Source organism: Pinus tabuliformis, chromosome X, assembly GCF_031772625.1.
Source record: "Pinus tabuliformis cultivar Carrire ecotype Pingquan chromosome X, CPIR1, whole genome shotgun sequence".
Taxonomy (NCBI): Eukaryota; Viridiplantae; Streptophyta; class Pinopsida; order Pinales; family Pinaceae; genus Pinus; species Pinus tabuliformis.
This window is the reverse complement of record NC_142308.1, coordinates 989,021,771-989,034,188: the sequence shown is the minus strand read 5'-3', so window position 1 is coordinate 989,034,188 and position 12,418 is coordinate 989,021,771. Positions and strand designations below refer to the sequence as shown.

General features: G+C 40.7%; 1 protein-coding gene across 1 annotated transcript; it reads right to left on the bottom strand.

Annotated features, from left to right (window-relative positions):
* Positions 1 to 521: 521 nt before the first annotated feature.
* LOC149143048 (uncharacterized) lies at positions 522 to 1,364 on the bottom strand. Its single transcript, XM_089451659.1, has one exon. It carries the CDS (start codon positions 1,362 to 1,364, stop codon positions 522 to 524), a length of 843 nt encoding a protein of 280 aa, XP_089307785.1.
* Between the last annotated feature and the right edge of the window lie 11,054 nt (positions 1,365 to 12,418).

Below are 12,418 nucleotides of genomic sequence, written 5' to 3'. Positions count from 1 at the left end.
TAAGAAGCAATCAGATGTATAACCAATTTTCCCTATCAAATGCCTTTGATAAATCTACTTTTAGAATCATTCCTTTCAGGTTCCTTAAGTGAACAAAGTGAAGAAGTTCTTGGGCAGTACCAATGGCTTCATGAATTTGTCTATGTTGGAGAAATGCAAATTGCTCAGGGGAGATATGGGTCGAGAGGACAGGTTTGAGTCTATTAGCAATGATTTTGGCCATAATCTTATAAAGGCAATTGCATAAGGAGATAGGGTGGAAATCATTAAAAGATGAGGGCTTATCAGATTTGGGGATGAGTGCAATGAACGTTGATTTGATAGCCGAGGACATCCTCCAAGAATTTCGGCAGTCCTCCACCACTTTTAGCAGGTCATTCCCTAGAATATCAAAGAAAGCAATGTAAAATTCCATGGTCCATCCTTCCGGACCTGGATGCTTATCTTTTTGGAAGCCTTTTATGGTGGCCTCAAGTGCCCCCAAATTTACTTGCTTTTTAAGCTCATCCACTTCCTCTTTCTCAACAAAATGAGGGAAGAGTTCTGCAGTGCGCATGACCTCCAAATGTTGGCACCCGTGGGGGCCTGTATATGCCTTTAAAATGTGAGATGGCTAAGGAGGCCAACTCTCTAGAGGTGTTAACCGCTTGTCCTTGATCATTCTGGAGCTCCCAAATTGTATTAATAGCCTTTCGTCCATTTGCGAACCTATGATAAAACTTTGTATTTTCATCCCCTTCATGTAGCCATATCGCTCTTCTCCTGAGTCTCCAACTCTCCTCTCTGTCTTTTAGTATTTGGGATCTCTGCTTGATGAGGAAAGAGCTGTGCTCTTTTTGTTCCTGAGAGGAGTAGATGCCTTCTGATTTTGCTTCGAGGGATGAGATGGCTAGTTCCGCTTGTCTTAAAGTATTGTCATCTTGCTCCCTTTTCTTGTGCGCCCATTCTCTAGAAATGCCCTTTAATTCCTTTAGATTGTGTACAAATCCCTCAGCAGAGTCTTCATCATTTGAGATCGGATGGGATTGCCAGAAATTAGTGATCAACTTGATGTAGGAAGGATCCCTGAGCCATGTGGAGTTAAATTTAAAAGGAGCTTTGATTTTGTGAGAGCAGTCATCCAGCTCCAGATATATAGGATGATGATCTGATAATCCTCCTGTGCCTACCCATTGTCTGATACGGGGGTGTATGGCATGAAAGGATTCCTTGATAAGAAAGTGATCCAATCTTCTAGCCAGGCTTTGATCACCAATTCGGTTGTTTTTCCAGGTGTACTGGATCTTGGCTGATGGAATGTCAATCCAGTGGTGATCCTCCAGCATGTTCACAATGACATCAGTTAATGAATCTACCTGAGCCATATGTCCCCATGATTCCATGTACCCAAAGAGAAGTTTAGATCACCTCCAAGGATGATGTTATCAGCTTGCATGAGGGAGTTGCTAAATAGCCTTCTCCAAAAAACCTCCCTATTTTGACAGGGACCATAAACATTAATTACTCTGATTTTAGTCTCCAGGGCCTTAGAGTAGATGTCAGCCCCAATAAATCCTCCTCCTCCCCAGATATTCCTCAGATCGATTGTCTGGTTCTGAAAACCAATTGCAACACCCCCAGATCTCCCTGATACATCCAGAGCATGAAAAGTCCAACCCGACATCCATGATTGCAGTAATGGGGTAATCGTGCTAGACATACACAAGATTTCTTGTAAGAAAATCAAGTCAACTGGAGTAGTTGTGAAGAGTCTCTTCAGGGCTAGCCAACCCTTGACAATTAAAAGATAAAATCTTCATGGAGGAGGAGGGGGGGGGGCATCCTTTGCTCTAAGGACCCTATCAATAGTCTTCTATTTTCCCTAGGCTACCTCCTCCCCAGCCTAAAATATTGCTCTGGAGAGAGATGAGGGGCGACCCTTTGTAGGTTTTTGAGAAACAGGGGTAACATCAACATCCAGGCCTATTGCATCTAGCCCTCTCTCTTTGGTTTTGGATCGAGTGGGGTATCTCGGGGAAAAATTTATAGAGGGGGATGGTGGGGGATAAGAGGGGATCGGGAATGTGGAGGGGAAATAGGAAGTGTAAATGGGAGGGGGCACGGGAAGGGAGCAGGACAAAAAATATTGTCCTACCGGGTGAAGGATCAGGTGATCCCCTGAGGCAGAGAGGGGGGATGAGGGGAAAGGGGTAGGGGGGACCATAGAATGATTGTGCAAATGAGATGAGAGAGATGTAAGAGATGCAGAAAGATGTGATGCAGAAGCATGAGAAAAAAGAGACATACCCGATGAGAAGACATCACCCTTGGCAGCCCTGGAGCGCATCATAGGAGGAGAGGGAGGCTGGATAGGAGTCTTGCCTCACTTCTTCTGGACTGGTGCAGCTGGTGCCTCAACAGTATCTGATGTCTTGATCTACTCCTCCGTATGGGTCTCTGCTGCTAGTGGTGGAGGGTGTTCTACAGGGGGGTCCAACTCCATTTCTTGTGTGCCCAGTTTGTTTTTCCTGAGGAGGGGGCATGCCCTGAAGAGGTGACCCACCTGATGACATCTTCTGCAATTATGGGATTCCTTCACAATCAATCAACTGTTTGCGTGAGGAGGCTCTCCACTAAATCGTGATATGCTCTTGTAGACCTCCTTTGGTTTCCAAATGAACTGGGATCCTCACGTAAGCCATCATGCTTGTAGTCTGGTAGGATTTATCATACTCCATGAGAGTGCCTAGAGAATTCCTGATCCTTCTGAATATGTCCTCGGACCAATATTGTAGAGGCAGGCCCGGAAGCCTGATCCAAATAGGGCCAACTTCGATTTTCTCAGTCTCTGGATTGAAAAGAGGTGTCCAATGCTTTAGTAACATGAGTGCATGTTCAAAGTGCCAAAAGGAGGAAAGGACCCATCTCGTATGATCTTCCCTTGCAAATCTCAGCGCGAACCACCCCCTTACAAAGGTTTGGACAAAAGGGATGTCCACCAGGTGCTGTCCCCAAATTTCTGTAGCCCAGGTCTTCAAGTGAGCTGCCGAGTAGCTCCTGCCTCTGATTTTGCCAACCAAAACCCTGTCTGCATAATCCATCGTATCACCCCACTGAATATCCTCTTCAAGCCTTAAAATGACATCTTCTGCCCTAGACTTGAAGCACTTCTGTTTCTTTTGTGGTCGAGCCATCAGGATGTTGGGCTTTTCAGAAACCCTTGTCGAATCAAGGAACTCAATCGAGGGACTAGGGTTTGGGGGAATAATAGGGATGGCCTCCGAAAGAGGGGGGACAGAGGAGAAACAAACCGATGGGGGAGCACGGGAGGAGGAAGGATTGGGGTCGACAAGTGGGGGAGCAGCAGAGGGAGCTTTAACGAAAGGCTCAGATGAGTGGGTTGGTGGGGCAGATGATGGGCCTTCCAACTTCGCGGAAGGGTTGGTATAGCCAGTGAGAAACACAAGGGTAGCCGGGGATGATGGAGAGAAAGCCGACCAAGTCGAGGGTTCCTCCGGCAACACATAGGCAGTGTGAGCAGGCTCAGAGAGCTGGGGATAAACTTCGAAAATTCCATAAAACCCTTAACTATAGTTTAACATACCTTTTAAGGTGGCATACATGGACTCCCAAATGGAGCCTTCCTCCAGAGGATCTTCTGAATAATCAACTGCATCAATATCCATACCGACAACTGCACTAGGATGTGGGAAACTGCCTTGAACAAGTTGGCCGATGGAAAAACGACACTGACAGGAATGAAAATGGTAATTGTAGTGCGAAATCCCCAGGGAGCAGGGTCTGGTGCAAGGAGTTGGTAACAGTCAAAACCCTCAGGTGAAATGTGAAAACGGAGAGCGATCTGAGAGCACAAAACCCTTGCGGTGAAAAACAATAATGTTAAATCCCAGCTCGAAAAGTGTTAAAATGAAAAAGGTAGGGTGTGTTCCCAAAAGATGACACAGGTAGCAACAGGTCGGGTGACTGATACTTGCAGTACCCCATACCCCTCAACTATTCTGTTTCATATTTTTTCCGTCTCGGCCGTTCTGTCTTGAAACCCTCCATCGCTCTAACCTCAAGGCTTTCTCATCAATAAAAAATGATCTTGTTTAGTATGTCTTGAAAATAATATCATTAAAAGGGAAAATATCAAACAAAGCTTCATGATTAGAGATGAATATAACTTTAAATTGAAAGAACATGTGCGTAATTATTCTCTAAATCTCATCAAAAACATTTTTCCATACTTAGGTTAATTTCATCTCTAGAATCAATCAATTCGTAGAAAGAATCCTAGCATATATAATGCACATTCATCTCACAAGTACATGAACCTTGGTTGACCAAGTGCTCAAAATTATGCTCAAAAATAAAATTTGTTAGAATAGTGTGGGATTTGAATGACCACGTAGTGCTCATCATCCTAAATCTGGAACAACTTGTTTCGCACGAAATGAACACTGTATGCTCCCAGAAACGTGATTTGTTCACTTTGTCAAACAAGTAAATTTTTTGTAGAGGCTGATAGGGATGTTGACTGGCCATCCATACAGCCCAGTCAGCAAAAGGAATATTCTTGGTATATTCCTTTGGAATATTCGTAGGCTTGGTGGCATCATTCTATTGGTCACAAGCTTTTGGTTTTGGCCAATGAGGAGGTGACATGTGGCTAAGCCTGAGGCCGCCACGTGTCCTCCTAATGGCATATTAAAATTTGTTATGGTGGACAGGGCAGAGGCCGGGCTCGACCCCACGACCTCCCATATCACAGACCAAGCACTAATCATCGCGTCTGCACAATGTTTCTTAACTATATGGGGAAGGCAGTTTAATTTAAAGTGATATGGTTTGCGAGTTGGGGGGATGGGACCGTGGTTAACCGTTGACCCTAGTCCATGGACCATGGTTAGGGGCTAACCATGGCCCCAAAACCATAACCGTACCGATAATCATAACCAAAAAACTGGCCATGTGAACAGAATTTAGGTGTTGGAGTGGGGGGCTCGGTCGACGGGGCGGGCCATTGGCCTTAACCACTGGGCACATGGCCCCCCCATGTGGCCAGAGTTATCAAAACTTAAGGGTTAGAGGAAGTTTTGAAGTTCCAACAAATTTTCCCGATTTTGGTGAAAATGTCACTTAGTTAGAGTGCTTGGCGGGCAAAATTATAGGATGATGCTGGACTTTGGGGAAAATGTAGAGCGAATAGTGGGAAAACTAGGACAGGTCATAACTTCTCCAGGTTTTGAGCAAATTGGATGTAGAAAGATGCTAGGTAGCCATTTTTGGACATTCTGGACTCATTGGAGTAGGTTTTAGAAGCATTTGAGCATTGTAAACACATATTTTTACACTTTTGAGCATAATAGAGAGGTCCAAGCCATTGGAAGCTGGGCCAAGGAGACGTAGCCCAAAAGGGGTGAAATCCTTCATCATCTTCTTATTGTGATGTTTTTTTGGTGATGTTCTATACATTTTTATGCTTCTTCTCAGTCTCTTATTTATGTTAAAATTTCTCATAAAATTAACATAAAAACACATTTTACACTTGAAAAACTCATGAATCGTTAAGCACAATGAGAGAATTTTGTTTCTAATATGAGGAGGATCTTAGCACACTAATCTAATATTCTTAATTAGATCATTTTGGTACTAGAGCACTAGGTTTTCTTTGTGTGAGAAGGATTTCACTGTTTGCAAGTTTATGTCATGCTTACAAGGTTAAAAATCAAAAGAGGAGAAGGGAAGCTGGTTGGAAGCCTTGAAGTTGGGTCAAGGGGAAGGAGGGCAAGGTTGCCACAATATGCAACACCAGTTCATCCTCAAGTTGCAGTTGAGACTCCAGAGAGCATGTCTTATGAAGGAGAACTACAAACATGATAGAAGATGAGAAGGTCTTGAGGAAGGCTTTCTTTGATATGACAGAGATTGTGAAGGTCCTCTATGGAGAGAGGAATACCAGGTTAGAAGGTGAAAGTTCCAAACCTCCCAAAGGAGAAGGCTCTTCATAAGGAGGTAATGGAAATGGACGAAAACCTCCACCCTCTCCACCATCTTCTTCATCTTCTTATTCATAAGCATCCTCACCCTCTTCCACTAACACAACCCTTACTCATACTCATCATCATACTTCAAAAGGAATTGGTAAATCACCTTTTTTAAAACTTGATGTTAAATTTGAGCTGCCCGTGTATAATGGTGAAGTGAATGGAAAAAAGCTTGATAATTAGATTCGTCAGTTGGAGGTCTATTGCAGAATTCAAAACCTTCAAGAGGATGAGATAAAGATTCAGTTAGCTTCCTTGAGAATGGAGGGTGCAACACTAGTATGGTGGGAATCAAAGACACAAGAAGAGATAAAAAAACACAGTAAGATCTCAATTTCTTGGATTGATTTCATTATTGCAATCAAAAGACAATTCTACTCTCTAGCTTATATGCAGAAATCCATCATGAATTGGCAAAAGTTTAGACAACTTAAAGGTCAAAATGTGCAAGATTACACCCAAGAATTTAGAAAAAGGTATTTAATGTTAGGTGATGCAGGAGCATGAAGCTTGAAGACAAAAGGCTTCGAATTTATTCCAAAAATACAAATAAGTTTACAAGAAAAGGAGTGGGATCCTTTAGCTGCCAATTTACAAAGTTTTCTAGATAGGATTTGAGCTAGGATTTAGGGATTGAGTGATTTTATAATTAATTCAAGCTGTTTAGATTCAGTTGAGATTATCAAGGAGAATATCAACCAGATTAGATATTGTCTAAGATTAGGCAGATTCAATCCATGGATTAAGAATCTGATTGTTAGAATGAAATGGTATTTATGTAATTTCTGAATGATTGTGAAGGGATTTTTTTGAATGATTTGGCTTAATTAGGCCGTGTAAGATTAAGTTACAGAAACTGTATCTCTATGTATTTGTGTATAATTGGTCAATCCCGGAGGTGTTGTATTCCTTCGAAATATATCTGAGTTCTGTTGGTTTGTAGTTTGGCTTTTGAATTAGAGTGTGAAAAACCTGTATTATATCGCCACTCTTGTCTTTTTTCCATGTTTTGAAATAATTTGATTATGTTCCAAAAACATTGGAGAATATGGTTTGAGACAAGTTAAATGTAGTGGAGGCACCAAGTTTGGCAGAACAGAGAAAATAAAACCTGACAAAATAGTGTTAACCCAAAGGAGTCTAGAACCGTCTGATCTACAAACCCAATAGATCTAACGGTCATCGCACATCAATAAGCTCGTGTGTTTAGTCAAGGAAGAAAGGAAATTTTATTAGTGAAGTTTTTTATCAGGTGAAGAAAAAGTGGTAAGCGGTCTTTCGAAATTCCAAGAGATTCCATTTATAGATCGACACATAGCACTCGGGTGGAGAGAGAAAACCACTTTATCAGGTGGGTAAACATCATGCAAGATCCCCGTCTGATATCGCTATTAACCATTGGATCAAGTGTGTTTTGATCAACGGTGGAGGATCACCAATTAGTTTTGTTGATTGGGTGAACCAACAACTGTCAAATTGAAGGTTAAGATCAACGACGAAGAATTAACGCGATAATGTTTGTGAAAAGCAGACACTATAAGGAATTAACCAAAAGTTTGAATTCCTTTTGATTCCGTGGTAATTCAAAGGTTGTCATATTGTGGCCAAATTCTAAGCAGTTCTGCCAATTTAGTAGAATAGCCAATTTTGGAGGTAAATGACTGATACTCCAAAGGAAAACCAAGAAGAAGTTCCACTTGAACTTGCAAAAATCATTTCTGGATTTGAACGATTGTCCATTTCACCTGCACGTAAGCCACCATTTGTGATATCAGAGTAGCCTACTGACACTGAACAAGATCTCAAGGATCAGAAAAAGAAATCCAACATGGCTTTCAGAGTTGGAGGAAGAGGTGGTGGTCAAAGAAGAGGAAGACTAGTTGCAAATGTTGAAGTGTTGAAAGCTATGCAACAGATGAAAGCTAGATTGGAAGCAATGGAAATGGGAAGAGATGCAGATGCTGGAGATGTCAGTGAACCTGAAGTTGAAGCTATAGAAGATGAGGAACCTGCATATGTAAATCCTGAAATGAGCTTCTTTAAGTCAGTATTGAGATCCACATCCAAGACTAGACTTGAAGTTTCAATCTACACAAGAAGCTTAAGCCCTGAGGAATTGATAGACTGGATAAATGACATGGAGAAATTCTTTGATTATGAAGAAACAGAAGAAGGAAAGAAACTGAAGTTTGCTGTCACAAAACTGAAAGGACATGCAACACTTTGGTGGGATGGAGTGTAGGTAGAAAGAAGAATACTTGGCAAACAACAAATCAAGAATTGGAATAGGATGGTGGCAAAACTGAAAAGTAAGTTTTTGCCAAGTGATTATCAACAAACGTTATTTAGACAAATGAAAAATCTTAGAAAGAGGTCTATGACAGTAAAGGAATACACAGAGGAGTTCTACAAAGTGAGTATAAGAGTAGGAAAAATCCAAGATACTAATGAGAAAGTTTCAAGATATGTGAATGGTCTCAGAATGGAAATCCAAGATGACATAGGTGTACTGTCTCCTAAAACAGTAGAAGAGGCTTATCAGATGGTATTGAAGGCTGAAGAAAAACTCATAAGGAAGCAGTTTGCCAGAAATAGGGGTACTTTTCGAGGAAGGGGAAGTCAAGGTGGTAGAGGAAGATCTATGTTGGGTCCCTATAATACTAGTGATTACCCCATTACTATTGTAGTTATACCCCTTATTTATATTGTTGTGCCCCTATTACCCCCATATTGTTATTTCTGTGCCCCATAGAATCCCTCTATTGTTATTTTTGTGGCTTTATATTATTATTGTTAGGTCAGCTGGATTATATTGTGACTCCTTAGACTCCTATATATAGAAAGGAGGTTTTGTCATTTGTATCATCCAAGAATTGTTCATTTATGTAATGTAAAGGAGATTGCCCCCTCGAAGAGGCTGAATTCTAAGGTGTTGATCTATCTTTTCTATCTTTTCTTGAGCTGGTTTCATAACATTTGGTATCAGAGCTTTGGATTCTAGGGTTTCACTGCTCCAAACAGGTCTTCGTGGAATTTTCGCTATAACTTTTTTTTTGTGACATTTCAGAAGTCGCAAAAAAAACCCATTTGAGAAGAAATCGCGCTAAACCTTGGGTCCGAATTTCAGAACTTTTTGCGCGATATTTACGTAGATATGATCTGAGGAAGTTGGTATTTTTGCAGACTCCTGAATTACATTCAAAACAGGTGACCTGGATTCAAAGGTTGAAACAGTGACTCGTGGCATGTCGTACAAGTTCGCTCTGCTGAACTAGTCTAAAAGTAAGTCACTGTGGGAGATTTCACATAACTCTTCCTTGGAGAATCCAATTTGGCTCAGACTTGTGGCATTGGAAAGAGGACGCAGAAGGCTAGTACAGGTAGCAATTTCAGAACTAGATGATCCAAAATTACAGAGATACATCAGATTCAATATCAGGCTTCTATAAAGTGAAAAAAGGTGTGTAGTTTTTTTTTAAATTTTTGTGTAAGCTTGGTTTAACGGAATTCAAAGGGCATAGTAAAGCATTATTATCGGTAACTGATGCCCCGAGGAAAGAAAATGCAAACACCTAGTAAGGAACCTGAAAGCTCTAGCATGACTCATGAAGAAGAGGAAGAAATGCTACATGATATATCAAAATTACAAGAACAAGTGCAACAAATGTCACGCTCACAAAAGCTAACAGAAGCTAAGATAAGTGGCGTGGAATCTAAGGTAAATGGCGTGGAATCTAAGATAAAGGGCATGGAAGCTAAGATGGATGATTTGAAGATATATTTGAAGACATACATGGAAGAATTGAAGAATTTGCTACAAGAAAGGGTCACTAATGGTGAAAAGGTAGTAAAGGAAACTCATGATGAGAACAAAAGAAATGTTAATCATGATTCCATAGATGCTAATGTTGGATCGAAGAATCACCATATTCCAAAAATCGATATGAGGAAGTTTGATGGCAAGGATCCCGCCACATGGATATTACAGATGGAGCAATTCTTCGATCTCAATAATGTGCAAAACACACAAAAGGTACGTATGGCAACCGTATATTTGGAACCAAATCAGTTTGTATGGTATCAATGGCTTTTCTCTCGTAAACAATTTATCACTTGGGCAATTTTTACGGAAGAATTGATAGCACATTATGAAGATACAAAAAGCAACACTTTTTTTAGCCAATTGATAAGTCTCAAACAAAAGGGTTCAGTAATGGAGCACATTGAGGAGTTCCAAAAATTGAACATAAGGGTAAAAGATATTCCAGAGGAGCATAGGATTGATGTGTTCATAGGGTCTTTAAAGGATAATATCCAACATGATGTTCGCCTTTGGGAACCTGATTCATTAGAGAAGGCATTCAGGTTAGCAAGAAAAATGGAAAGCAAAATTATGGCAACCAGGAAGCATACCACTCACAACTATAAAGACGGAAGTGTTGTTGCCCCTAGTCTTCCACAACCTATAAGGTTGACACCACAACAATTGGAAGAAAAAAGAGCAAAAGGGCTTTGTTACAGTTGTGATAGCAAATACACTAAAGGTCATAAGTGTGCTGAGAAGAAATTATTCTACATAGATTGTGAAGAGGAAGAAGAAAAGGAGCAAGAAAGGTCAAAAGAAGAAGATATACTCCAGGAACAAAGCCTAGATGAAGAACAAATAAATCCGACCATATCTTGTAATGCATTGGCGGGAATTACCACTCCTCAAACCATCAAGATAGAAGGACAAATCAAGAAGAAAAAGGTAATAGTGTTGATTGATTCAGGAAGCACCCACAATTTTATTCATTGTAGGGTAGCAAAAGAATTGAATTGCTTCCTATATCCAGCACCAGAGTGTCAAGTGATGATTGCAAATGGAGGAACAATAAATTGCTCTGGAAAGTGCCATAATATCAAGCTATCCATGGGAGAATATGTATTGACTAGCCCAATGCTTTCCATTCCAATGGGAGGTGCTGATGTTGTACTAGGAGTCCAATGGCTACAATCCTTGGGTACAATAGCTTTTAATTTTCAAGAACTTTTCATCAAATTTTCTACGGAAGGAAAGGAAGTTGAATTAAGGGGTATTGCAGGGAAACCAGGAAAGATAATCAGCTCTAATGGCATGACAAAGCTTCTAAAAAAGGAGCAAAGAGGTGTAATTGCACAATTATGTTCGCTAGATGTTTCCACATTGGAATCATCTATTTCTCCAGATCTCCAAAAAGTCCTGGACAATCATTCCAAGGTATTTGAGACTCCCAAAGGTCTCCCACCTATGCGTGATCATGATCATGCTATTCATCTGATTCCAGGAAGTGTTCCTCCAAACATCAGGCCGTACAGATATCCCTATGTCCAAAAAAGTGAAATTGAACGTATGGTTGCAGAAATGCTAGAGGCTGGTATAATTCAACCGAGTCAAAGTTCTTTCTCAGCTCCAGTAGTATTGGTGCACAAGAAGGATGGATCATGGCGCATGTGTCCAGATTATAGGGAGCTCAACAAGCTCACTATTAAAGATAAGTTCCCCATTCCTGTTATTGATGAATTACTGGATGAATTGCATGGATCAATTTACTTCACCAAGTTGGATCTTCGTTCGGGATATCATCAAATCAGAATGAAGATTGAAGACATTCCGAAAACGACATTTAGAACTCATGAGGGTCATTATGAATTTTTGGTCATGCCTTTTGGCCTTACCAATGCACCTTCAACATTTCAAGGTTTGATGAATTCAATTTTCAAACCATTCCTTAGAAAATTTGTGTTAGTATTTTTTGATGATATACTAATCTACAGCAAGTCTTGGAAGGATCATGTTGAACATGTTGACAGGGTGCTACAACTATTGGAGGAGAAACAATTATATGCAAAAAGATCCAAATGTTTCTTTGGAGTCCAGGAGGTGGAATATTTGGGTCATATTGTATCTCATGAAGGAGTTAAGGTAGACCCTAGCAAAATTAAAGCCATTAAGGAATGGAAAATCCCCACATCCATAAAGCATCTGCGAGGATTTCTTGGGTTGACAGGGTATTATCGCAAGTTTGTTAAGAATTATGGGAGAATAGCAGCACCTCTAACAACATTATTGAAGAAAGATTCATTTTCATGGACTCCGGAAGCAACAAAGGCCTTTGAACATCTTAAAGAGGCAATGTGCCAAGCACCGGTCTTAGCTACACCGGACTTCACAAAAACCTTTATTGTGGAATGTGATGCTTCAGGAAATGGAATTGGTGCTGTTCTAATGCAAGATGAAAGACCCATTGCTTTTGAAAGTCGTCCAATCAAGGGAAAGTTTTTAAGCAAAGCTATTTATGAGAAGGAAATGTTGGCAATACTCCATGCACTTAAGAAATGGCGACCCTACCTAATGGGAAGACACTTCA